Source organism: Oncorhynchus nerka, linkage group LG28, assembly GCF_034236695.1.
Source record: "Oncorhynchus nerka isolate Pitt River linkage group LG28, Oner_Uvic_2.0, whole genome shotgun sequence".
Taxonomy (NCBI): Eukaryota; Metazoa; Chordata; class Actinopteri; order Salmoniformes; family Salmonidae; genus Oncorhynchus; species Oncorhynchus nerka.
The window spans coordinates 84,359,973-84,384,003 of NC_088423.1; the positions used below are offsets into that span (position 1 = coordinate 84,359,973).

At 51.5% G+C, this 24,031-nt stretch overlaps 1 protein-coding gene across 2 annotated transcripts in view; it reads left to right on the forward strand.

Moving 5' to 3' along the window:
* The window catches only part of LOC115117595 (talin-2-like), a 155,010-nt gene that overhangs the window by 78,592 nt on the left and 52,387 nt on the right, over nucleotides 1–24,031 (forward strand). For both annotated transcript variants that reach the window (XM_065013202.1, XM_065013203.1), the window contains exons 10-22: nucleotides 6,388–6,543; nucleotides 9,317–9,418; nucleotides 9,645–9,721; nucleotides 10,717–10,897; nucleotides 11,120–11,233; nucleotides 12,209–12,317; nucleotides 13,160–13,368; nucleotides 14,409–14,507; nucleotides 14,682–14,849; nucleotides 19,081–19,215; nucleotides 19,347–19,506; nucleotides 20,647–20,813; nucleotides 23,668–23,796. In XM_065013202.1, coding sequence (XP_064869274.1) covers nucleotides 6,388–6,543; nucleotides 9,317–9,418; nucleotides 9,645–9,721; nucleotides 10,717–10,897; nucleotides 11,120–11,233; nucleotides 12,209–12,317; nucleotides 13,160–13,368; nucleotides 14,409–14,507; nucleotides 14,682–14,849; nucleotides 19,081–19,215; nucleotides 19,347–19,506; nucleotides 20,647–20,813; nucleotides 23,668–23,796 — 1,806 coding nt within the window. The remainder of the gene's footprint in view (nucleotides 1–6,387; nucleotides 6,544–9,316; nucleotides 9,419–9,644; nucleotides 9,722–10,716; nucleotides 10,898–11,119; nucleotides 11,234–12,208; nucleotides 12,318–13,159; nucleotides 13,369–14,408; nucleotides 14,508–14,681; nucleotides 14,850–19,080; nucleotides 19,216–19,346; nucleotides 19,507–20,646; nucleotides 20,814–23,667; nucleotides 23,797–24,031) is intronic.

A 24,031-nucleotide genomic window follows, 5' to 3' on the forward strand; every position in this document is an offset into this window, starting at 1 on the left:
AACCCCTCCAGCTCCCCTGGTCACCCCTCCAGCTCCCCTGGTCCCCCGCCCCTCCAGCTCCCTGGTCACCCTCCAGATCCTGGTCACCCCTCCAGCTCCCCTGGCCCCCGCCCCGTCACCTCCAGCTCCCCTGGTCCCCTGCCACTCACCCCTCCAGCTCCCTGGTCCCCCTGCCCCTCACCCCTCCAGCTCCCTGGCCTCACCCCTCCAGCTTGCCTGGTCCCCCGCCCATCAACCCCTCCAGCTCCCCTGCCCGTCACCCCTCCAGATCCCCTGGTCACCCCTCCAGCTCCCCTGATACCCCGCCCCTCACCCTCCAGCTCCCTGGTCCCCCCGCCCCTCCAGCTCCCCTGGTCACACCTCCAGCTCCCTGGTCCCTGCCCCTAACCCCTCCAGCTCCCCTGATTCCCCCCGCCCCCTAACCCCTCCAGCTCCCCTGATTCCCCCCGCCCCTCACCCCTCCAGCTCCCCTGCCCGTCACCCCTCCAGCTCCCCTGCCCGTCACCCCTCCAGATCCCCTGGTCACCCTCCAGCTCCCCTGGTCCCCCCGCCCCTCACCTGCCCCTCACCCCTCCAGCTCCCTGGTCCCCCCGCCCCTCCAGCTCCCTGGTCACACCTCCAGCTCCCCTGGTCCCCTGCCCCTAACCCCTCCAGCTCCCCTGATTCCCCCCGCCCCTAACCCTCCAGCTCCCCTGATTCCCCCCCGCCCCTCACCCCTCCAGCTCCCTGCCCGTCACCCCTCCAGCTCCCCTGCCCGTCACCCCTCCAGATCCCTGGTCACCCCTCCAGCTCCCTGGTCCCCCGCCCCTCACCTGCCCTCACCCCTCCAGCTCCCTGGTCCCCCCGCCCCTCCAGCTCCCCTGGTCACCCCTCCAGATCCCTGGTCCCCCGCCCCTCAACCTCCAGCTTCCCTGATTCCCTGATTCCCCCGCCCCTAACCCCTCCAGCTCCTGAGCTGATTCCCCCCGCCCTCATCCCTCCAGCTCCCCTGATACACCCGCTCCCTGGTCCCTCCAGCTCCCTGGTCACCCTCCAGCTCCCTGGTCACCCCTCCAGCTCCCCTGGTCCCCCCGCCCCTCCAGCTCCCTGGTCACACCTCCAGCTCCCTGGTCCCCTGCCCCTAACCCCTCCAGCTCCCTGATTCCCCCGCCCCTAACCCCTCCAGCTCCCTGATTCCCCCCCGCCCCTCACCCTCCAGCTCCCTGCCCGTCACCCCTCCAGCTCCCCTGCCCGTCACCCTCCAGATCCCCTGGTCACCCCTCCAGCTCCCCTGGTCCCCCCGCCCCTCACCTGCCCCTCACCCCTCCAGCTCCCCTGGTCCCCCCGCCCCTCCAGCTCCCCTGGTCACACCTCCAGCTCCCCTGGTCCCCTGCCCCTAACCCCTCCAGCTCCCCTGGAACTCCCGCCCGTCACCCCTCCAGCTCCCCTGGAACTCCCCGCCCGTCACCCCTCCAGCTCCCCTGGTCCCCTGCCACTCACCCCTCCAGCTTGCCTGATCCCCTGCCCCTCACCCTCCAGCTTGCCTGCCCGTCACCCCTCCAAATCCCTGGTCACCCCTCCAGCTCCCCTGCCCGTCACCCTCCAGCTCCCCTGCCCCTCTCCCCTCCAGCTCCCCTGCCCCTCTCCTCTCCAGCTCCCACGCCCCTCCCTGCCCCTCTCCCTCCAGCTCCCACGCCCCTCTCCCTCCAGCTCCCTCCAGCTCCCACCCCTCTCCTCCAGCTCCCTGGTCCCCCCGCCCCTGTCACATCCAGCTCCCTGGTCACCTCTCCAGCTCCCTGGTCCCCCCCGCCCCTCTCCTTCCAGCTCCCCTGGTCCCCCGCCCCTGTCACATCCAGCTCCCCTGGTCACCTCTCAGCTCCCCTGGTCCCCCTGCCCCTCTCCCCTGGTCCCCCTGCCCCTCTCCCCTGGTCCCCTCCGCCCCTCTCCCCTGGTCCCCGCCCCTCTCCCCTGGTCCCCTCCGCCCCTCTCCTCCAGCTCCCCTGATCCCCCCGCCTCACCCCTCCAGCTCCCCTGGTCACACCTCCAGCTCCCCTGGTCCCCTGCCCCTAACCCCTCCAGCTCCCCTGATTCCCCCCCCCTAACCCCTCCAGCTCCCCTGATTCCCCCCCCCCCCTAACCCCTCCAGCTCCCTGGAACTCCCGCCTGTCACCCCTCCAGCTCCCCTGGTCCCCTGCCACTCACCCCCTCCAGCTTGCCTGATCCCCTGCCCCTCACCCCTCCAGCTCCCCTGCCCGTCACCTCCAGCTCCCCTGCCCGTCACCCCTCCAGATCCCCTGGTCACCCCTCCAGCTCCCCTGGTCCCCCGCCCCTCACCTGCCCCTCACCCCTCCAGATCCCCTGGTCCCCCCTCGCCCCTCAACCCCTCCAGCTCCCCTGGTCCCCCGCCCATCACCCTTCCAGCTCCCTGGTCCCCTCGCCCGTCACCCCTCCAGCTCCCCTGGTCCCCCGCCCCTCAACCCTCCGGCTCCACTGAACCCCCCGCCCCTCAGCTCCCCTGGTCCCCCCGCCCCTCACCCCTCCAGTTCCTCTGGTCACCCCTCCAGCTCCCTGGTCCCCCGCCTGTCACCCCTCCAGATCCCTGGTCCCCCCCGTCAGATCCCCTGGTCATCCCTCCAGCTCCCCTGATACACCCGCTCCCCTGGTCCCCTCCAGCTCCCCTGGTCACCCCTCCAGCTCCCCTGGTCACCCCTCCAGCTCCCTGGTCCCCCCGCCCCTCCAGCTCCCCTGGTCACCCCTCCAGCTCCCCTGGTCACCCCTCCAGCTCCCCTGGTCCCCCTGCCCCTAACCCCTCCAGCTCCCCTGGTCACCCCTCCAGCTCCCCTGGTCACACCTCCAGCTCCCCTGGTCCCCTGCCCCTAACCCCTCCAGCTCCCCTGATTCCCCCCGCCCCTAACCCCTCCAGCTCCCCTGATTCCCCCCGCCCTAACCCCTCCAGCTCCCCTGGAACTCCCGCCTGTCACCCCTCCAGCTCCCCTGGTCCCCCTGCCACTCACCCCTCCAGCTTGCCTGATCCCCTGCCCCTCACCCCTCCAGCTCCCCTGCCCCTCACCCTCCAGCTCCCCTGCCAGTCACCCCTCCAGATCCCCTGGTCACCCCTCCAGCTCCCTGGTCCCCCCGCCCCTCACCTGCCCCTCACCCCTCCAGATCCCTGGTCCCCCCGCCCCTCAACCTCCAGCTCCCCTGGTCCCCCCGCCCATCACCCTTCCAGCTCCCTGGTCCCCCTGCCCCGTCACCCCTCCAGCTCCCCTGGTCCCCCCGCCCCTCAACCCTCCGGCTCCACTGAACCCCCCGCCCCTCAGCTCCCCTGGTCCCCCGCCCCTCACCCCTCCAGTTCCTCTGGTCACCCCTCCAGCTCCCCTGGTCCCCCGCCTGTCACCCTCCAGATCCCTGGTCCCCCGCCCGTCAGATCCCCTGGTCATCCCTCCAGCTCCCCTGATACACCCGCTCCCCTGGTCCCCTCCAGCTCCCTGGTCACCCCCCAGCTCCCCTGGTCACCCCTCCAGCTCCCCTGGTCCCCCCGCCCCTCCAGCTCCCCTGGTCACCCCTCCAGCTCCCCTGGTCCCCCTGCCCCTAACCCCTCCAGCTCCCTGGTCACCCCTCCAGCTCCCCTGGTCCCCCGCCCCTCCAGCTCCCCTGGTCACCCCTCCAGATCCCCTGGTCACCCCTCCAGCTCCCTGGCCCCCCCGCCCGTCACCCCTCCAGCTCCCTGGTCCCCTGCCACTCACCCCTCCAGCTCCCCTGGTCCCCTGCCCCTCACCCCTCCAGCTCCCCTGGCCCTCACCCCTCCAGCTTGCCTGGTCCCCCCGCCCGTCAACCCCTCCAGCTCCCCTGCCCGTCACCCTCCAGATCCCCTGGTCACCCCTCCAGCTCCCTGCCCGTCACCCCTCCAGCTCCCCTGCCCCTCTCCCCTCAGCTCCCCTGCCCCTCTCCTCTCCAGCTCCCACGTCCCTCTCCCTGCCCCTCCCTCCAGCTCCCACGCCCCTCTCCCCTCCAGCTCCCCGCCCCTCTCCCTTCCAGCTCCCACGCCCCTCTCCTCCCAGCTCCCCTGGTCCCCCGCCCCTGTCACATCCAGCTCCCTGGTCACCTCTCCAGCTCCCTGGTCCCCCCGCCCCTCTCCCTTCCAGCTCCCCTGGTCCCCCGCCCCCTGTCACATCCAGCTCCCCTGGTCACCTCTCCAGCTCCCCTGGTCCCCTGCCCCTCTCCCCTGGTCCCCCTGCCCCTCTCCCTGGTCCCCTCCGCCCCTCTCCCCTGGTCCCCGCCCCTCTCCCTGGTCCCCTCCGCCCCTCTCCCCTCCAGCTCCCCTGATCCCCCGCTCCTCACCCCTCCAGCTCCCTGGTCACACCTCCAGCTCCCCTGGTCCCCCTGCCCCTAACCCCTCCAGCTCCCTGATTCCCCCCGCCCCTAACCCCTCCAGCTCCCCTGATTCCCCCCGCCCCTAACCCTCCAGCTCCCCTGGAACTCCCGCCTGTCACCCCTCCAGCTCCCCTGGTCCCCTGCCACTCACCCTCCAGCTTGCCTGATCCCCTGCCCCTCACCCCTCCAGCTCCCCTGCCCGTCACCCCTCCAGCTCCTGCCCGTCACCCCTCCAGATCCCCTGGTCACCCCTCCAGCTCCCCTGGTCCCCCGCCCCTCACCTGCCCCTCACCCCTCCAGATCCCTGGTCCCCCGCCCCTCAACCCTCCAGCTCCCTGGTCCCCCCGCCCATCACCCTTCCAGCTCCCCTGGTCCCCCGCCCGTCACCCCTCCAGCTCCCTGGTCCCCCGCCCCCTCAACCCTCCGGCTCCACTGAACCCCCCCGCCCCTCAGCTCCCCTGGTCCCCCCGCCCCTCACCCCTCCAGTTCCTCTGGTCACCCCTCCAGCTCCCTGGTCCCCCCGCCTGTCACCCTCCAGATCCCTGGTCCCCCGCCCGTCAGATCCCTGGTCATCCCTCCAGCTCCCCTGATACACCCGCTCCCTGGTCCCCTCCAGCTCCCTGGTCACCCCTCCAGCTCCCTGGTCACCCCTCCAGCTCCCTGGTCCCCCCGCCCCTCCAGCTCCCTGGTCACCCCTCCAGCTCCCCTGGTCCCCTGCCCCTAACCCCTCCAGCTCCCCTGGTCACCCCTCCAGCTCCCCTGGTCCCCCCGCCCCTCCAGCTCCCTGGTCACCCCTCCAGATCCCCTGGTCACCCCTCCAGCTCCCCTGGCCCCCCGCCCGTCACCCCTCCAGCTCCCCTGGTCCCCTGCCACTCACCCCTCCAGCTCCCTGGTCCCCTGCCCCTCACCCCTCCAGCTCCCTGGCCCTCACCCCTCCAGCTTGCCTGGTCCCCCCGCCCTCAACCCCTCCAGCTCCCCTGCCCGTCACCCCTCCAGATCCCTGGTCACCCCTCCAGCTCCCTGATACACCCGCCCCTCACCCCTCCAGCTCCCCTGGTCCCCCCCCCCCTCCAGCTCCCCTGGTCACCCTCCAGCTCCCCTGGTCCCCTGCCCCTAACCCCTCCAGCTCCCCTGATTCCCCCCGCCCCTAACCCCTCCAGCTCCCCTGATTCCCCCCGCCCCTCACCCCTCCAGCTCCCCTGCCCGTCACCCCTCCAGCTCCCCTGCCCGTCACCCCTCCAGATCCCCTGGTCACCCCTCCAGCTCCCCTGGTCCCCCGCCCCTCACCTGCCCCTCACCCTCCAGCTCGGTCCCCCGCCCCTGTCACATCCAGCTCCCCTGGTCACCTCTCCAGCTCCCTGGTCCCCCTGCCCCTCTCCCCTGGTCCCCCTGCCCCTCTCCCCTGGTCCCCTCCGCCCCTCTCCCCTGGTCCCCCGCCCCTCTCCCTGGTCCCCTCCGCCCCTCTCCCCTCCAGCTCCCCTGATCCCCCGCTCCTCACCCCTCCAGTTCCCCTGGCTCCCCCGCCCCTCACTCCTCCAGAGCCCATAGAGACCCACTCCACCAGCAAGGCAGTGTTGAGCAACTCTTAAACACTCCTCACCTCTGTCCTTGTGTCACTCCCAATCAACTCTCCTCTCTCCCTCTGATCAGTCAGAAAAGCCACATGAGATAGAGGGAGAAGGACGCCATTTCTATTTTAGGAAAGTGTGAGTGAAAGGCAGTCCATGATTCTTGATGGATTAGACTTATTAAGGACTATCTTAACCGTTCATGTGAATATGAAGTTTAATGAGGTTTTGGATGCTTATTTCACTCTGTTCTCGAATGAAGCTTTGTCCATTGTTTTCTATTGACTGTTTGTATTAGAAGATTAATAGTATGAATATGTTGTGTATTTTCCACTGTTCTCTGAGTGTTAGTTGTTGCTTATTCTCCCATTGTTCCCCAATAAGGTTTTGTTGCTTATTCTTCATCATTCTCCAATAGGCTTTTGTTGCTTAATATTTCCCATTGTTCTGTCACACTGTTTTATAGGAGAAGATGAAGAGTAAGAATAAGCTGGTCCCCAGGCTGTTGGGGATAACCAAAGAGTCAGTGATGAGGTTGGAGGAGAAGACCAAAGACGTGGTGCAGGAGTGGCCCCTCACCACTGTAAAGAGATGGGCCGCCTCGCCCAAGAGCTTCACCCTGGTGAGAACCCCAGCGTGTGTGTGTGTGTGTGTGTGTGTGTGTGTGTCTGTCTGTCTGTCTGCTAAGACTCCCTTCCTCAGTGCTGCCGTCTCCACTTCCTATAGTCCACTAGAAGACTGACAGTGTCCACAGAGACCTCTTGTATATTTTACACGCAAACACCAATCCATTATCTGCCCTCTAACATGTATGTCCGTTGTGCTGTATTTCTTAGGTAGATTACACATAGATAGACTCTCAGTAAATTAAATGTTCATCTGAATGTTTCTCTTCTCATAAACAATTAGTATGAAGACTCTTCCCGTCACTCATTCAATTGTTCAACTTAATTTATTGAACAAACCCCCCTTTGTCTTGCCTGACTGCCCTTTGTGACTTTACTAAGAGTCAGTGACTAAAGAAATGCCTAATCTAGAAGATCTCTTTTTGTAGACATGCCGTCTTTACCAACACTCAATTGAATTAATCCTCTCTGTGTTGGTACAGTTGAGGAATGTTCCCTCTGTGTCCCAAGTAGCCCCATATTCCCTTTAAAATGCACTACTTTTTCATTCCATACGTTCACATGAATCCCCACACACTGAGCCAAGTCCTCTATGTAAACTCATTCCATACGTTCACATTAATCCCCACACACACTGAGCCAAGTCCTCTATGTAAACTCATTCCATACGTTCACATGAATCCCCACACACTGAGCCAAGTCCTCTATGTAAACTCATTCCATACGTTCACATTAATCCCCACACACTGAGCCAAGTCCTCTATGTAAACTCATTCCATACATTCACATGAATCCCCACACACTGAGCCAAGTCCTCTATGTAAACTCATTCCATACATTCACATGAATCCCCACAAACTGAGCCAAGTCCTCTATGTAAACTCATTCCATACGTTCACATGAATCCCCACACACTGAGCCAAGTCCTCTATGTAAACTCATTCCATACGTTCACATGAATCCCCACACACTGAGCCAAGTCCTCTATGTAAACTCATTCCATACGTTCACATGAATCCCCACACACTGAGCCAAGTCCTCATTAGCCGGAGCATTTGTCATGAACCTCTGTGTTATTCCAGTAAGAGATGCTGTATACAGTTTGCCATTAGCCAGAGCATTTGTCATGAACCTCTGTGTTTATTCCAGTTTGAGATGCAGCATTTGTCATGAACCTCTGTGTGTTATTCCAGTGTGAGATGCAGCATTTGTCATGAACCTCTGTGTGTTATTCCAGTGTGAGATGCAGCATTTGTCATGAACCTCTGTGTTATTCCAGTAAGAGATGCAGCATTTGTCATTAACCTCTGTGTGTTATTCCAGTGTGAGATGCAGCATTTGTCATGAACCTCTGTGTGTTATTCCAGTGTGAGATGCAGCATTTGTCATGAACCACTGTGTGTTATTCCAGTGTGAGATGCAGCATTTGTCATGAACCTCTGTGTGTTATTCCAGTGTGAAATGCAGCATTTGGCGTTGCTGGCCTGTGTTTGACTGTTGTAGGATTTGGTATGAAGCCGTGTGTGTTTGCCTCTGGTAGGGATGTATAGGATTTGGTATGAAGCTGTGTGTGTTTGCCTCTGGTAGGGATGTATAGGATTTGATTGGAAGCCGTGTTTGTTTGCCTCTGGTAGGGATGTATAGGATTTGGTATGAAGCCGTGTGTGTTTGCCTCTGGTAGGGATGTATAGGATGTGGTATGAAGCCGTGTGTGTTTGCCTCTGGTAGGGATGTATAGGATTTGGTATGAAGCCGTGTGTGTTTGCCTCTGGTAGGGATGTATAGGATTTGGTATGAAGCTGTGTGTGTTTGCCTCTGGTAGGGATGTATAGGATTTGATTGGAAGCAGTGTTTGTTTGCCTCTGGTAGGGATGTATAGGATTTGGTATGAAGCCGTGTGTGTTTGCCTCTGGTAGGGATGTATAGGATGTGGTATGAAGCCGTGTGTGTTTGCCTCTGGTAGGGATGTATAGGATTTGGTATGAAGCCGTGTGTGTTTGCCTCTGGTAGGGATGTATAGGATTTGGTATGAAGCCGTGTGTGTTTGCCTCTGGTAGGGATGTATAGGATTTGGTATGAAGCCGTGTGTGTTTGCCTCTGGTAGGGATGTAAAGGATTTGGTATGAAGCCGTGTGTGTTTGCCTCTGGTAGGGATGTATAGGATTTGGTATGAAGCCGTGTGTGTTTGCCTCTGGTAGGGATGTATAGGATTTGGTATGAAGCCGTGTGTGTTTGCCTCTGGTAGGGATGTATAGGATTTGGTATGAAGCCGTGTGTGTTTGCCTCTGGTAGGGATGTATAGGATTTGGTATGAAGCCGTGTGTGTTTGCCTCTGGTAGGGATGTATAGGATTTGGTATGAAGCCGTGTGTGTTTGCCTCTGGTAGGGATGTATAGGATTTGGTATGAAGCCGTGTGTGTTTGCCTCTGGTAGGGATGTATAGGATTTGGTATGAAGCCGTGTGTTTTGCCTCTGGTAGGGATGTATAGGATTTGGTATGAAGCCGTGTGTGTTTGCCTCTGGTAGGGATGTATAGGATTTGGTATGAAGCCGTGTGTGTTTGCCTCTGGTAGGGATGTATAGGATTTGGTATGAAGCCGTGTGTGTTTGCCTCTGGTAGGGATGTATAGGATTTGGTATGAAGCCGTGTGTGTTTGCCTCTGGTAGGGATGTATAGGAATTGGTATCATCCTCTGTTTGTCTGTCTGTTGTAGGCTTTTGTAATAGTCCGGTATAAAATGCTATATTTGGTATGGACCTCTTCTGTAGGATTTTGGGGAGTACCAGGAGAGCTACTACTCAGTCCAGACCACTGAGGGAGAACAAATCTCTCAGCTCATCGCTGGATACATCGACATCATCCTCAAAAAGGTGAGTGTAGGAAACCCTTTCCCATCGCAGCTAGATTATCCACTTGTTAAAGTGAGGGACACTGCTTCTAGAAAACATCCATACTCCCATGCATGTCCAAATAGTTATGCCTAAACCTACCTGCCAATCACAATATGTGTTGCCTTTTAGAGATGGAATAGCCATTGTCACCTTTGATCCAAATGTCACTTTGTGAATTTCTCTCTCTTTGTCTCTGTCTCTGTAGAAGCAAAGTAGAGACCGTTTTGGTTTAGAAGGAGATGAAGAATCCACCATGCTGGAAGAATCCGTCTCCCCTAAGAAGTATGTGAACTGTTATATAATGCTCAGCAACACAAACTAGTAGTGTCGTACAGACCAGGGTTGTGTTCATTAGGGCACGCAACAGAAAACATTTCAAAATGTAAAAGAGGGTTTATTATTGGAGAGATCCAGGTAGTCTCGCCTGTTTTTGTCCGTTCAGTGGCTAATGAAGCCAACATGGTCTCAGTCCCATTTTATGTTCCAGCTATAATGTATAGATCTCATAAATACACCTGACTGTACACATGAACACTTCCCCTCAGTGAGGATAGTATTGTCCCTTAGGATCAACTTCCTCTGTTGGAGTTTCTCTTTTTCTCCGTTCTCTCCATCCGGATAAACAACATTTTTATCTGGACTTCCCTAATTACACGCGTATTAGTCCCTTTATCTACATAGAGCTGTCGTTAAATTACGTAAGCTGTTTTCCTGTCTAGTCTCAATTGATGTTTCCGTTCCTGTACTGAGGGAATATTGGCCTTGGTAGTGTCCCAAATTGCTCCATATTTAGTGCATTACTTTTGGCCAGAGCCCTATGTGCCCTGATCAAAAGTAGCACACTAATGAGGGAATAGGGTGCCATTTGAGACGCAGACCTTGTGTTGTTCCCTTATCTGAGCCAGTCAGTGTGGAGGATAGCATAGAGGGCCTAAGGGAAGACAGGCATTAATACTGCAAACTCACAGGAAACCAAACCTGGAAGGCTTCGTCTGAAGAATAACAGTCTTGTTCCTGGAAGAACACAATGAAGGTTTGATGTCGGCCGTGGTTCCTGTTAGCACCACACACACACACACACACCGAGTCTTGCAAACAGACACCACCATCCTTCGATAGTTGGACCACCTGTGGATGGGAATGGTGACGCTGTCACCTGAAATGCTATCGATAATTACGTGATGAATATTAAGTATCACAGATGCGTCTTTTTGAAAATCATCCACAGACCATAGTTAATTCATGTAGAATTTGTGTGTTTATCTGCGTGTTTCCAGGTCGACGATCCTGCAGCAGCAGTTTAACCGTGTGGGTCGTGTGGAGCATGGCTCTGTGGCTCTACCAGGGGTGATCAGGTCTGGCTCTATAGGAGCAGAGTCTCTCAGCATGGGCACCATGCCTTCTGCACAGCAACAGATCATCATGGGACAGATGCACCGAGGACACATGCCACCACTGGTGAGAGCAGGAATGCAATGTTACATGTTCTCTCTCGCACACACACACACACACACACACACACACACACACACTCTCTCTCTTTCTGCCCCTCTTCTTTCTGTTTCTCTCTCCACCTTTCTCTCTCTCACACATCCTCTTTTAATATGTATCTCTCTCTCCATCTCATATCTCTATACGTGTTTAGTAGATATTAATCATGTCTGTGTTTATTCTCTCCAGAGCTCGGCCCAGCAGGCCCTGATGGGGACCATCAACACCAGTATGCAGGCAGTACAGCAGGCACAGGCTGATCTGGGGGAGGTGGATAACCTGCCTCCTCTGGGACAGGACATGGTGTGGACACACACACACACACACACACACACACACACTTGTCTCCACTGGGACAGGACATGGTGTGGACACACACACACACACACACACACACACACACACACACACACTTGTCTCCACTGGGACAGGACATGGTGTGGACACACACACACACACACACACACACACACTTGTCTCCACTGGGACAGGACATGGTGTGGACATACACACACACACACACTTGTCTCCACTGGGACAGGACATGGTGTGGACACACACACACACACACACACACACTTGTCTCCACTGGGACAGGACATGGTGTGGACACACACACACTTGTCTCCACTGGGACAGGACATGGTGTGGACCCACACACCCACACACACACACACACTTGTCTCCACTGGGACAGGACATGGTGTGGACACACACACGCACACACACTTGTCTCCACGGGGACAGGACATGGTGTGGACACACACACACACACACTTGTCTCCACGGGGACAGGACATGGTGTGGACACACACACACACACATTTGTCTCCACTGGGACAGGACATGGTGAGGAGGACATATAACAGCATACTGACCGTCACACACAGACAAGCACACACAGCACTCAGTTAATTTCACGCCCTATTAACTTATAATTAAGTTGTTAATACTCTTAAAGCTTCTGATCCAAATCTTTACATTTTATATTGTAATTTTCTGACGTTTGATTTTTCTGCTTAACGGCATGTTTAATGTATGTACATAACACTCCTTAAAATAAATGTAACTACATCTATGCTCACCTTAGTGCTCTTCCCTCAATGCCTTTCTCCCTGCTTCAGCTCCTAGATCACCATTCATCCTCCAACTCCCATCCTGACTTTCTGATGTTTCATTCTTCTCATTTACCTGTATGTTCTGCAATTCAGCTTTTAGCTGCCAAGTACCACCTTCATGTGATAATTCTGATGAACCAGTACCATCTCTCTCCTCCAGGCGTCCAAGGTGTGGATCCAGAACAAGGTGGATGAGTCCAAACATGAGATCCACTCCCAGGTGGACGCCATCACCGCAGGAACAGCTTCTGTGGTCAACCTCACCGCTGGTACGTGGCTTTGGGATGACTCAGGAAATGACATGATGCTCAATGGAAGAGCTGGATATTCCAGTGCTGTTGAAGTGACAGAAGGTTTTCAGCTTACATTTTTACAAGCATTTTTATATCTCGCGCTTTTAAATTATTCACACTTAACATTTTTCAAGTTAACGACTTGGTTTTCATTATGTGTAAATCTACAGTAATGGTGAACTGGTATCCATTATAATGTGTACTAGTGGGCCATGCGAGCTGGCAGTATTCTTCATATCATTGGTTTGGTGCCATGCTGAACCCAGCCAAGGGACAGTCAGTGCTTCAACCATCTGTTTCAATATAAGAGGACTTCCCTGCTCTGTTGTCCAGTAGCAATCAGAGAAGAGTGCTGATATAGGATCAGTTTGGCCTTTCAGACCATCGTATAGTGCATGAGATGACATGGACTAGGGGTCCTGATCCTGGACCAGCGCTCTGTGATGCTTTATACGGTCCCTGACCCTTTTCCCCTTTTATCTAAACGTCTGGTCATTCCCACCAGCAGTCTCATGTCTAAACAGAATGATCTAATGTGACATGCTGAATTGACTGGCTGAGTGTAACATGGGTACAAGTTTGGGACACATACTGGCTCACTGTACTGCACCCTGTTAGGTACCCAGAGGACAGGCCAAAAGGGCTTGAGATGGTTAACTTGGCTCTCTTTATCTCTCTATCTCTGTCTCGTTTTTTTCATTTTCATTCTCCTTCTCTATCCTCTCTGCCTCTTTCCATCCCCACTCTCTTTCGCTTACTATACTCTATTCCCGCTCTCTCTCTCGTCCCCTCCCCTCCTTCCTCCCTCCCTCTTATAGGTGACCCGACAGACACAGATTACACCGCAGTGGGCTGTGCCATCACCACCATCTCCTCCAACCTGACAGAGATGTCTAAGGGTGTGAAGCTACTGGCTGCTCTTATAGAGGACGACACGAGCGGAAGCAATGACCTTATGGGTGCCGCTAGGAACCTTGCTGGGGCCGTCTCTGACCTGCTCAAGGCTGTGGAGCCTGCCTCCGGAGAGGTGAGACAGGGCTGGTGGCGGCAGATGCCTCAGCACTGGTCCAGGAGAGCCTAGAGTGTTTACGGGCTTTTGTTCCAGCTTAATGCAAAGCAAGCACACTTGAAACAAAAGCCTGCAGATTGGCCTACTGTGGCTTTCCGTGGCCAGAGTTCTATACCAACAATGCTTTAGCCCAACACCTGTGGTATCTGAAGAGCACATGAGCTAGCTTCTACACATGATTCAATGTTCTAGACTTACTTGGACCTCTCATTAAGTTCCATTGTCCCTGATATAAAGCATTTTATATTCTCTTTAGTAACAGAACAAACATCACAGTTGATCTTTCCCAGTTGTATTGCCTGTAAAGAGAGGGTAACAGAAGGCTGTGTGTTAGGTTTGACCTCTGATTGATTGGAGGTGTTTATACTGTACTTATCACTAATGCACCACTGGCCTCAATAATACCAACTGAGCTCCTACTGTATTCATATGGTGGCGCTCCTCCCAGTTACAAGGCTTAATTTGATTAATATTTCCCTTTTTTAGGGATTGTGTGTGTGTCATGTGTTGGCTGTCTATTGTATTCCTGCCCTCATGTCTGAACAGAGACAGATGGCCAGAGACCGACAGCCAGGCAGAACCATAACAAAATATGGCCATTTGAGCTATTCACCCTTCCTTTGCTACTGTGTGTTTTGTTCACGTTGAACAAAACAAAGGCTGGTGAGGATAATTCTCATGTGAATGATTCATCACTGCCATGTTGAATAATGGATTTCACATAGACCTGCACCGGCAGGCCCAGTTCACTATGCTCACAGTGTTCTCTTCAAGGCCAGTTGGGATAATAATGCTTTTGGGAGATTCTGTCTTGACAATATGAAAATACCCTGATGTAGATTCAGAAATACAGTAGCTCATCTAAGCTAGTCTGGTGTGTCGACCTTCTGGGGCTAAGCGTAGATGCTGAGCCAGCTGTAATTTAGGTCTACCTACCGTAGACCCCACGTGGGCTAACCCTTGTGCCATAGCTGTACTCTGACTTCCTGTTCCCTCAGCCCCGTCAGACAGTGCTGAGTGCAGCAGGCAGTATAGGCCAGGCCAGTGGGGACCTGCTGCTTCAGATAGGAGAGAACGAGTCAGACGAGAGGTTCCAGGTAAGAGTTTGTTTATTTTCACTTTCTCATTACAACCTTTCACATGCGATTCAGACTCACCACATTTAGAGGGATTATTCTGCAGTTGCACCCAATCTGAATTTCAAGCGTAACTTCTGCTTATTATAATTTATTAAGAGGGATGGACATGAATAATGGTGATGACCATTTCAGGAGGTGCTGATGATCCTGGCCAAGGCGGTGGCCAACGCGGCAGCCATGATGGTGCTGAAGGCCAAGAACGTGGCCCAGGTGGCAGACGACACGGTCCTACAGAACAGAGTCATCGCTGCTGCCACACAGTGTGCCCTCTCCACCTCCCAGCTGGTGGCCTGTGCCAAGGTACAACACTGTAGACCTTTCACACACTCCCACTGACTTTTCATCATGATGAGAATGATGTGAGAGGGGGAAAGGTTTGTGGCAGTGCTGCGGTGGATAATTCAACAACAGTAGCTATGATTCTTCCACTTCAATAACCCCAGGTAAAGTTACTAACTTCAGTAACCCCAGGTAAAGTTACTAACTTCAATAACCCCAGGTAAAGTTACTAACTTCAATAACCCCAGGTAAAGTTACTAACTTCAATAACCCCAGGTAAAGTTCAGTAACCCCAGGTAAAGTTACTAACTTCAATAACCCCAGGTAAAGTTACTAACTTCAGTAACCCCAGGTAAAGTTAGTAACTTCAGTAACCCCAGGTAAAGTTAGTAACTTCAGTAACCCCAGGTAAAGTTAGTAACTTCAATAACCCCAGGTAAAGTTAGTAACTTCAATAACCCCAGGTAAAGTTAGTAACTTCAGTAACCCCAGGTAAAGTTAGTAACTTCAGTAACCCCAGGTAAAGTTAGTAACTTCAGTAACCCCAGGTAAAGTTAGTAACTTCAATAACCCCAGGTAAAGTTAGTAACTTCAGTAACCCCAGGTAAAGTTAGTAACTTCAGTAACCCCAGGTAAAGTTAGTAACTTCAGTAACCCCAGGTAAAGTTAGTAACTTCAGTAACCCCAGGTAAAGTTAGTAACTTCAGTAACCCCAGGTAAAGTTAGTAACTTCAGTAACCCCAGTTAAAGTTAGTAACTTCAATAACCCCAGTTAAAGTTAGTAACTTCAGTAACCCCAGTTAAAGTTAGTAACTTCAGTAACCCCAGGTAAAGTTAGTAACTTCAGTAACCCCAGTTAAAGTTAGTAACTTCAGTAACCCCAGGTAAAGTTAGTAACTTCAGTAACCCCAGGTAAAGTTAGTAACTTCAGTAACCCCAGGTAAAGTTAGTAACTTCAATAACCCCAGGTAAAGTTACTAACTTCAGTAACCCCAGGTAAAGTTAGTAACTTCAGTAACCCCAGGTAAAGTTAGTAACTTCAGTAACCCCAGGTAAAGTTAGTAACTTCAGTAACCCCAGTTAAAGTTAGTAACTTCAATAACCCCAGTTAAAGTTAGTAACTTCAGTAACCCCAGTTAAAGTTAGTAACTTCAGTAACCCCAGGTAAAGTTAGTAACTTCAGTAACCCCAGTTAAAGTTAGTAACTTCAGTAACCCCAGTTAAAGTTAGTAACTTCAGTAACCCCAGGTAAAGTTAGTAACTTCAGTAACCCCAGGTAAAGTTAGTAACTTCAGTAACCCCAGGTAAAGTTAGTAACTTCAATAACCCCAGGTAAAGTTACTAACTTCAGTAACCCCAGGTAAAGTTAGTAACTTCAGTAACCCCAGGTAAAGTTAGTAACTTCAATAACCCCAGGTAAAGTTACTAACTTCAATAACCCCAGGTAAAGTTACTAACTTCAATAACCCCAGGTAAAGTTACTAACTTCAATAACCCCAGGTAAAGTTACTAACTTCAATAACCCCAGGTAAAGTTCAGTAACCCCAGGTAAAGTTACTAACTTCAATAACCCCAGGTAAAGTTACTAACTTCAGTAACCCCAGGTAAAGTTAGTAACTTCAGTAACCCCAGGTAAAGTTAGTAACTTCAATAACCCCAGGTAAAGTTAGTAACTTCAATAACCCCAGGTAAAGTTACTAACTTCAATAACCCCAGGTAAAGTTCAGTAACCCCAGGTAAAGTTACTAACTTCAATAACCCCAGGTAAAGTTACTAACTTCAGTAACCCCAGGTAAAGTTAGTAACTTCAGTAACCCCAGTTAAAGTTAGTAACTTCAATAACCCCAGTTAAAGTTAGTAACTTCAGTAACCCCAGTTAAAGTTAGTAACTTCAGTAACCCCAGGTAAAGTTAGTAACTTCAGTAACCCCAGGTAAAGTTAGTAACTTCAGTAACCCCAGGTAAAGTTAGTAACTTCAGTAACCCCAGGTAAAGTTAGTAACTTCAGTAACCCCAGGTAAAGTTAGTAACTTCAATAACCCCAGGTAAAGTTAGTAACTTCAATAACCCCAGGTAAAGTTAGTAACTTCAATAACCCCAGGTAAAGTTAGTAACTTCAATAACCCCAGGTAAAGTTACTAACTTCAATAACCCCAGGTAAAGTTCAGTAACCCCAGGTAAAGTTACTAACTTCAATAACCCCAGGTAAAGTTACTAACTTCAGTAACCCCAGGTAAAGTTAGTAACTTCAGTAACCCCAGTTAAAGTTAGTAACTTCAATAACCCCAGTTAAAGTTAGTAACTTCAGTAACCCCAGTTAAAGTTAGTAACTTCAGTAACCCCAGGTAAAGTTAGTAACTTCAGTAACCCCAGGTAAAGTTAGTAACTTCAGTAACCCCAGGTAAAGTTAGTAACTTCAGTAACCCCAGGTAAAGTTAGTAACTTCAGTAACCCCAGGTAAAGTTAGTAACTTCAATAACCCCAGGTAAAGTTAGTAACTTCAATAACCCCAGGTAAAGTTAGTAACTTCAGTAACCCCAGGTAAAGTTAGTAACTTCAGTAACCCCAGGTAAAGTTAGTAACTTCAGTAACCCCAGGTAAAGTTAGTAACTTCAATAACCCCAGGTAAAGTTAGTAACTTCAGTAACCCCAGGTAAAGTTAGTAACTTCAGTAACCCCAGGTAAAGTTACTAACTTCAGTAACCCCAGGTAAAGTTAGTAACTTCAGTAACCCCAGGTAAAGTTAGTAACTTCAGTAACCCCAGGTAAAGTTAGTAACTTCAGTAACCCCAGGTAAAGTTAGTAACTTCAATAACCCCAGGTAAAGTTAGTAACTTCAGTAACCCCAGGTAAAGTTAGTAACTTCAGTAACCCCAGGTAAAGTTCAGTAACCCCAGGTAAAGTTACTAACTTCAATAACCCCAGGTAAAGTTACTAACTTCAGTAACCCCAGGTAAAGTTAGTAACTTCAGTAACCCCAGTTAGTAACTAACCCCAGGTAAAGTTAGTAACTTCAGTAACCCCAGGTAAAGTTAGTAACTTCAGTAACCCCAGGTAAAGTTAGTAACTTCAGTAACCCCAGGTAAAGTTAGTAACTTCAGTAACCCCAGGTAAAGTTAGTAACTTCAGTAACCCCAGGTAAAGTTAGTAACTTCAGTAACCCCAGGTAAAGTTAGTAACTTCAGTAACCCCAGGTAAAGTTAGTAACTTCAGTAACCCCAGGTAAAGTTAGTAACTTCAGTAACCCCAGGTAAAGTTAGTAACTTCAGTAACCCCAGGTAAAGTTAGTAACTTCAGTAACCCCAGGTAAAGTTAGTAACTTCAGTAACCCCAGGTAAAGTTAGTAACTTCAGTAACCCCAGGTAAAGTTAGTAACTTCAGTAACCCCAGGTAAAGTTAGTAACTTCAGTAACCCCAGGTAAAGTTAGTAACTTCAGTAACCCCAGGTAAAGTTAGTAACTTCAGTAACCCCAGGTAAAGTTAGTAACTTCAGTGACCCCAGGTAAAGTTAGTAACTTCAGTGACCCCAGGTAAAGTTAGTAACTTCAGTGACCCCAGGTAAAGTTAGTAACTTCAGTGACCCCAGGTAAAGTTAGTAACTTCAGTGACCCCAGGTAAAGTTACTAACTTCAGTAACCCCAGGTAAAGTTAGTAACTTCAGTAACCCCAGGTAAAGTTAGTAACTTCAGTAACCCCAGGTAAAGTTAGTAACTTCAGTAACCCCAGGTAAAGTTAGTAACTTCAGTAACCCCAGGTAAAGTTAGTAACTTCAGTAACCCCAGGTAAAGTTAGTAACTTCAGTAACCCCAGGTAAAGTTAGTAACTTCAGTAACCCCAGGTAAAGTTAGTAACTTCAGTAACCCCAGGTAAAGTTAGTAACTTCAGTAACCCCAGGTAAAGTTAGTAACTTCAATAACCCCAGGTAAAGTTAGTAACTTCAATAACCCCAGGTAAAGTTAGTAACTTCAGTAACCCCAGGTAAAGTTAGTAACTTCAGTAACCCCAGGTAAAGTTACTAACTTCAGTAATATACACGTAGATGTTCAACGGAAGTGTTTTTCATCTTAAATGATTTGACTTCATATTTTTTCCTTTGTTTCTCTTTCAACACATTCACTCATTTTTCTCCATCACCCCTTCCTCTCCAGATGGTGACTGTCACCATCAGTGCTCTGGTGTTCTAGGAGCAGCTGATCTCGCTCTTCCTCTAACTCTCTATATCCCTCTCTCACTTTCTCCATCTCTCCCTGCAGGTGGTGAGTCCCACCATCAGCTCCCCAGTGTGCCAGGAGCAGCTGATTGAGGCAGGGAAGCTGGTGGACCGCTCAGTGGAGGGCTGTGTCCAGGCCTGTCTTTCTGCCACAGTCGATGGGGAGATGCTGAAGCAGGTGAGCGAAGTTGGGGTCAACTCCATCTCAATTTCAGTACAGTTTTTTCATATAGAAGCATTGAGGAACATTTGAAATGGGTTTGTCAGTGTACTTCCTGAATTGAAACTGAATTGAGAGACATCCTGCAGGTGAGTGCTGCAGCCAGTGTTGTCGGTCAGGCACTGGGGGACCTGCTGGAGCACGTATGCCACTACGGCTCCCACGGCGAGCCCATTGGTCGCTACGACCAGGCCACAGACACCATCATGACCGTAACAGAGAGCATCTTCAGCTCCATGGGAGACGCAGGTGAGGAGAGGAGGGAAGGAAGGGGATTCCCTAGTAGTGGTAGAGATGAAGTCGCTAAATAGAACTGTTAAATGCCAATAAAGCTTGATTTAATTGTTTAAATTGATGAATGTTTGTTGATATTTAGATGTAAAGCCTCTTGGTGTATAGAAAGTGTCTGCCAGCTACTCTAAAGAACCTCATTCTGTTCTGTACCCAACCTGTTGAAGAATGCTGGCTTTCAGCCAACAGCAAATATGTGGGTTCAAGTCACACCTGACATAAGCCTAGTTGAGTATAAAAATGGATTGGAAAATACTCATTCTCTCTCCCAGGGGAGTGTTGGCAGATTGTCTCGAGTTCTCAATGCTGGCTGCAAGATGACTGCAGTTTAAAGCCATGTGTTCTTTAATAGAGAGAATAAATACCCATCTCTCGTCTCCTTGGACTAGCAGGATTTAGTCATACAGTAGCCTAACTTCGTCTTGTTCTCTTTCTCGGCTCTCTCTCGCTGGCTCTCTCTCGCTGGCTCTGTTGCTCGCTGGCTCTGTTGCTCGCTGGCTCTGTTGCTCGCTGGCTCTGTTGCTCGCTGGCTCTGTTGCTCGCTGGCTCTGTTGCTCGCTGGCTCTGTTGCTCGCTGGCTCTGTTGCTCGCTGGCTCTGTTGCTCGCTGGCTCTGTTGCTCGCTGGCTCTGTTGCTCGCTGGCTCTGTTGCTCGCTGGCTCTGCCGCTCGCTCGCTGGCTCTGCCGCTCGCTCGCTGGCTCTGTCGCTGGCTCGCTGGCTCTGTCGCTGGCTCGCTGGCTCTGTCGCTGGCTCTGTCGCTGGCTCTGTCGCTGGCTCTGTCGCTGGCTCTGTCGCTGGCTCTGTCGCTGGCTCTGTCGCTGGCTCTGTCGCTGGCTCTGTCGCTGGCTCTGTCGCTGGCTCTGTCGCTGGCTCTGTCGCTGGCTCTGTCGCTGGCTCTGTCGCTGGCTCTCTCTCTCTCTCGCTGGCTCTCTCTCTCTCTCGCTGGCTCTCTCTCTCTCTCGCTGGCTCTCTCGCTGACTCTCTCGCTGACTCGCTCGCTGGCTCTCTCGCTGACTCGCTCGCTGGCTCATTCTCACGCACACACACGTCTCCACCCCCTCTACTTCTACCCATCCCCCTCTTTCTCTCCCCTCTCAGGAGAGATGGTTCGGCAGGCCAGGGTCCTAGCTCAGGCCACCTCTGACCTGGTGAATGCCATGCGGTCAGATGCTGAGGTGGAAGTGGATGTTGACAACTCTAAGAAGCTACTTGCTGCAGCTAAACTACTGGCAGACGCCACAGCCAGGATGGTGGAGGCTGCTAAGGTACAGTACGTAATAATCGTAGCACATTAAGCACTGAAACTTGCATCTGATCAAGTGTGCAGAGTGTGTCCTGTTTTCATTTATTTAGTAAAAAGGGTTTAGAGATGTCAAAACCATTCCACAGAGACCCACCAGTGTCTGCTGGTTTTTACTCCACCCTTGTACTTGATTGAGGAATTAAGGTCACTGATTAGTAAATAACTCCCCTCACCTGCTTGTCTATAAATCAATCACATTTCTTTATAAAGCCCTTCTTACATCAGCTGATGTCACACAGTGCTGTACAGAAAACAAGCCTAAAACAGCAAGCGAAGCATGGTGGCTCGGAAAAACTCCCTAGAAAGGCCAGAACCTTGGAAGAAACATAGAGGAACCAGGCTATGAGGGGTGGCCAGTCCTCTTCTGGCTGTGTCAGGTGGAGATTATAACAGAACATGGCCAAGATGTTCATAGATGACCAGCAGGGTCAGATAATAATGATCACAGTGGTTGTAGAGGGTGCAACAGTTCAGCACTTCAGGAGTAAATGTCAGTTTGCTTTTCATAGCCAATTATTCAGAGTATCTACCGCTCCTGCTGTCTCTAGAGAGTTTAAAACAGCAGGTCTGGGACAGGTGGCATGTCCGGTGAACAGGTCAGAGTTCCATAGCCACAGGCAGAACAGTTGAAACTGGAGCAGCAGCACGGCCAGGTGGACTGGGGAAAGCAAGGAGTCATCATGCCAGGTTGTCCTGAGGCATGGTCCTAGGGCTCAGGTCCTCCGAAAGAGAGGGCGAATTGGAGAGAGCCGACTTCAATTCACACAGGACACCGGATAAAAGAGGAGAAATACTCCAGATATAACAGACTGACCCTAGCCCCCCGACACAAACTACTGCAGCATAAATACTGGAGGCTGAGACATTAGGTGAGACATTAGGGGTCGGGAGACCGACGATACCTCCGGACGGGGCCAAACAGGCATTTCAGAGCAGTGTCCCGTGTTGTCCCTCAGATCACCATGTTCCCATGAAGTGACCTCATCACTAATGGACCACCAGTGACCTCTGAGGTATCACTGATTGTACCGCTGTGTCCAGCTATGGTGGCCTTCCTATTTAAACACCACCCAGAGACCAAGAGACTGAGCGGTTCTCACTCACTGGAGGAGGACAGGCATCGCTATGGGGTCTGAAAGTATTTGGCTATAGTCTAAACCCTTTCTATGTCATACTTTCTCTAAAAATGGCCATTTCCAGTGAAAAACTGCAGGTTGTAATTCGTAGAGCTGCCAGTGTATTGTTTTTCTTTTGTTTTTTATTTAACCTTTATTTAACTAGACAAGTCAGTTAACAAATTCTTATTTACAATTTACATTGACATGCATGTCATGTATGTTTGATATGGTTATCCAAATGGGGTTGAATTGCATTTGATTACATTCATTCAAACCAGAGCTTTTTCCACTGCTATTTGGGTGCTTCCTGGTTGTCTAGTTAAATATCAGTCTACTTTTATTCAGGCAGTCCATTTGATTCTTCATCTGCTCCTCAGCCTTACAGACAAGTATTAATGTCCCTGCCATCATGAATGCTAAATGGGGCCGTATCTTACAGCTGGTTAGATGCTTTGATTCCACATTAATCACATTACAGCAGCTATCTTTATCACTATCAATGAAGGATTTGCCCAGCCACTGTTTCCTTGGTAACGGTCAGAAAGGGGACTCTATTCAGCACTATAGCACTACCCCTAGTTGCAGGTAGCCTAGCAGTTAGTGTTGGGCAGGTAACCAAAAGGTGAAAAATCTGTCGATCTGCCGTTGAGCAAGGTACTTAAGCCTAATTGCTCCAGGGTTGCCGTCAACATTGGCTGATCCCTGGTTGTAACCCAGGGTCTCGGAGGGGATGATATGCACAAAAAATATATATTATACGATGCTAATATAAGCGTCCTATAATTGATTGATTGAGGGTAGAGAAGGTTTTGCTGAGGCATGGAGAAAGGATTGTGTCAGTAGTGGGGACTCCACAGAAGATGGCAGCTCTTCGTTTGGCTTTCTCTCAAAGCTGTGTGCTGAGAAATCTGGACATTAGCCATGTGGTTTAATTTCGGACACTACTCTGTGTTTCATTTCCAATCCCTTTTATTATTAGGATACGATTGGTTTTCTCTTCAGTGACAATTTGTGATCACACATAAGTGCCAGTTAACCTGGCGTACAGGAAGCAGCTAATAGTATCAATGAGCCTGTACTGGGCTGGCTAACATGACACACTGTTATGAAAAAACTGCTTTGCATTTCAAGACTCAATCACATTATTCCCCTTTACTCTTGAGGAATTAGTACTGTAATGTCTCTTCACATTAGTCTGGGCTTACTATAAACATCACCTTGGGGCTGTGGGTGGTATGTTTTTAGTGTGTGTCTATTAGAGAGATATAAGATGGCTGCTGTAATGTACTGTGGAGGGTTACATTCAGCAGCAGGTGAGGGAAGCGCCTGGCTGCTTAATTAACTAAATGGCATGGAGGCTTAGGCTCTAGATTCTCTTCATTCCCTCAACAATGGGACGCACAGAGGCTCTTAGGGATATTGGTTTGTGTGAACTGAACCCAGTCACGTACAATCAGAGACAACTGGAGAGACAGAGAGAGGTAAAGAGAGCTGGAGCCAGAGGAGGAGGTCATGAAAAGGAATCTTGATGTTTCCTCATAAACAAGATGTTGATAGATAGACAAAGAAGAGCTGCTGTCATTACAAACGGACATGATTACAGTTGGACTCTAGCACTTTCCCTGGATGCATCTCCATCTGCTCCAGTTTAATGATGGATGAGGTGTCTTCCTTTGTCCGTGTGTGTGTGTGTAACAGGGCGCAGCGGCATACCCAGAGAACGAGGACCAGCAGCAGAGACTGAGGGAGGCGGCTGAGGGGTTGCGCGTGGCCACCAACGCTGCAGCTCAGAACGCCATCAAGAAGAAGCTCATTAACAGGCTAGAGGTCAGTTGGATGAGTCTGAGCTATGCTGGGCAGAGCCATATATGTACAGTATACCTATGGGTGGCTCCGCGAGTTTGGTGCTAAGGTGGCGTCCCATAAATGGGTTTGCCAAACTCTGTATATGGCTCTGGGGCTGAGAAAGCAGGCACTTCCACTTGTCTCCTCATCATATATCTTGCTCTACATACACACCACATTGTCAGTCGCATGGAAAACAACAGGCTTTGAGTGAAAG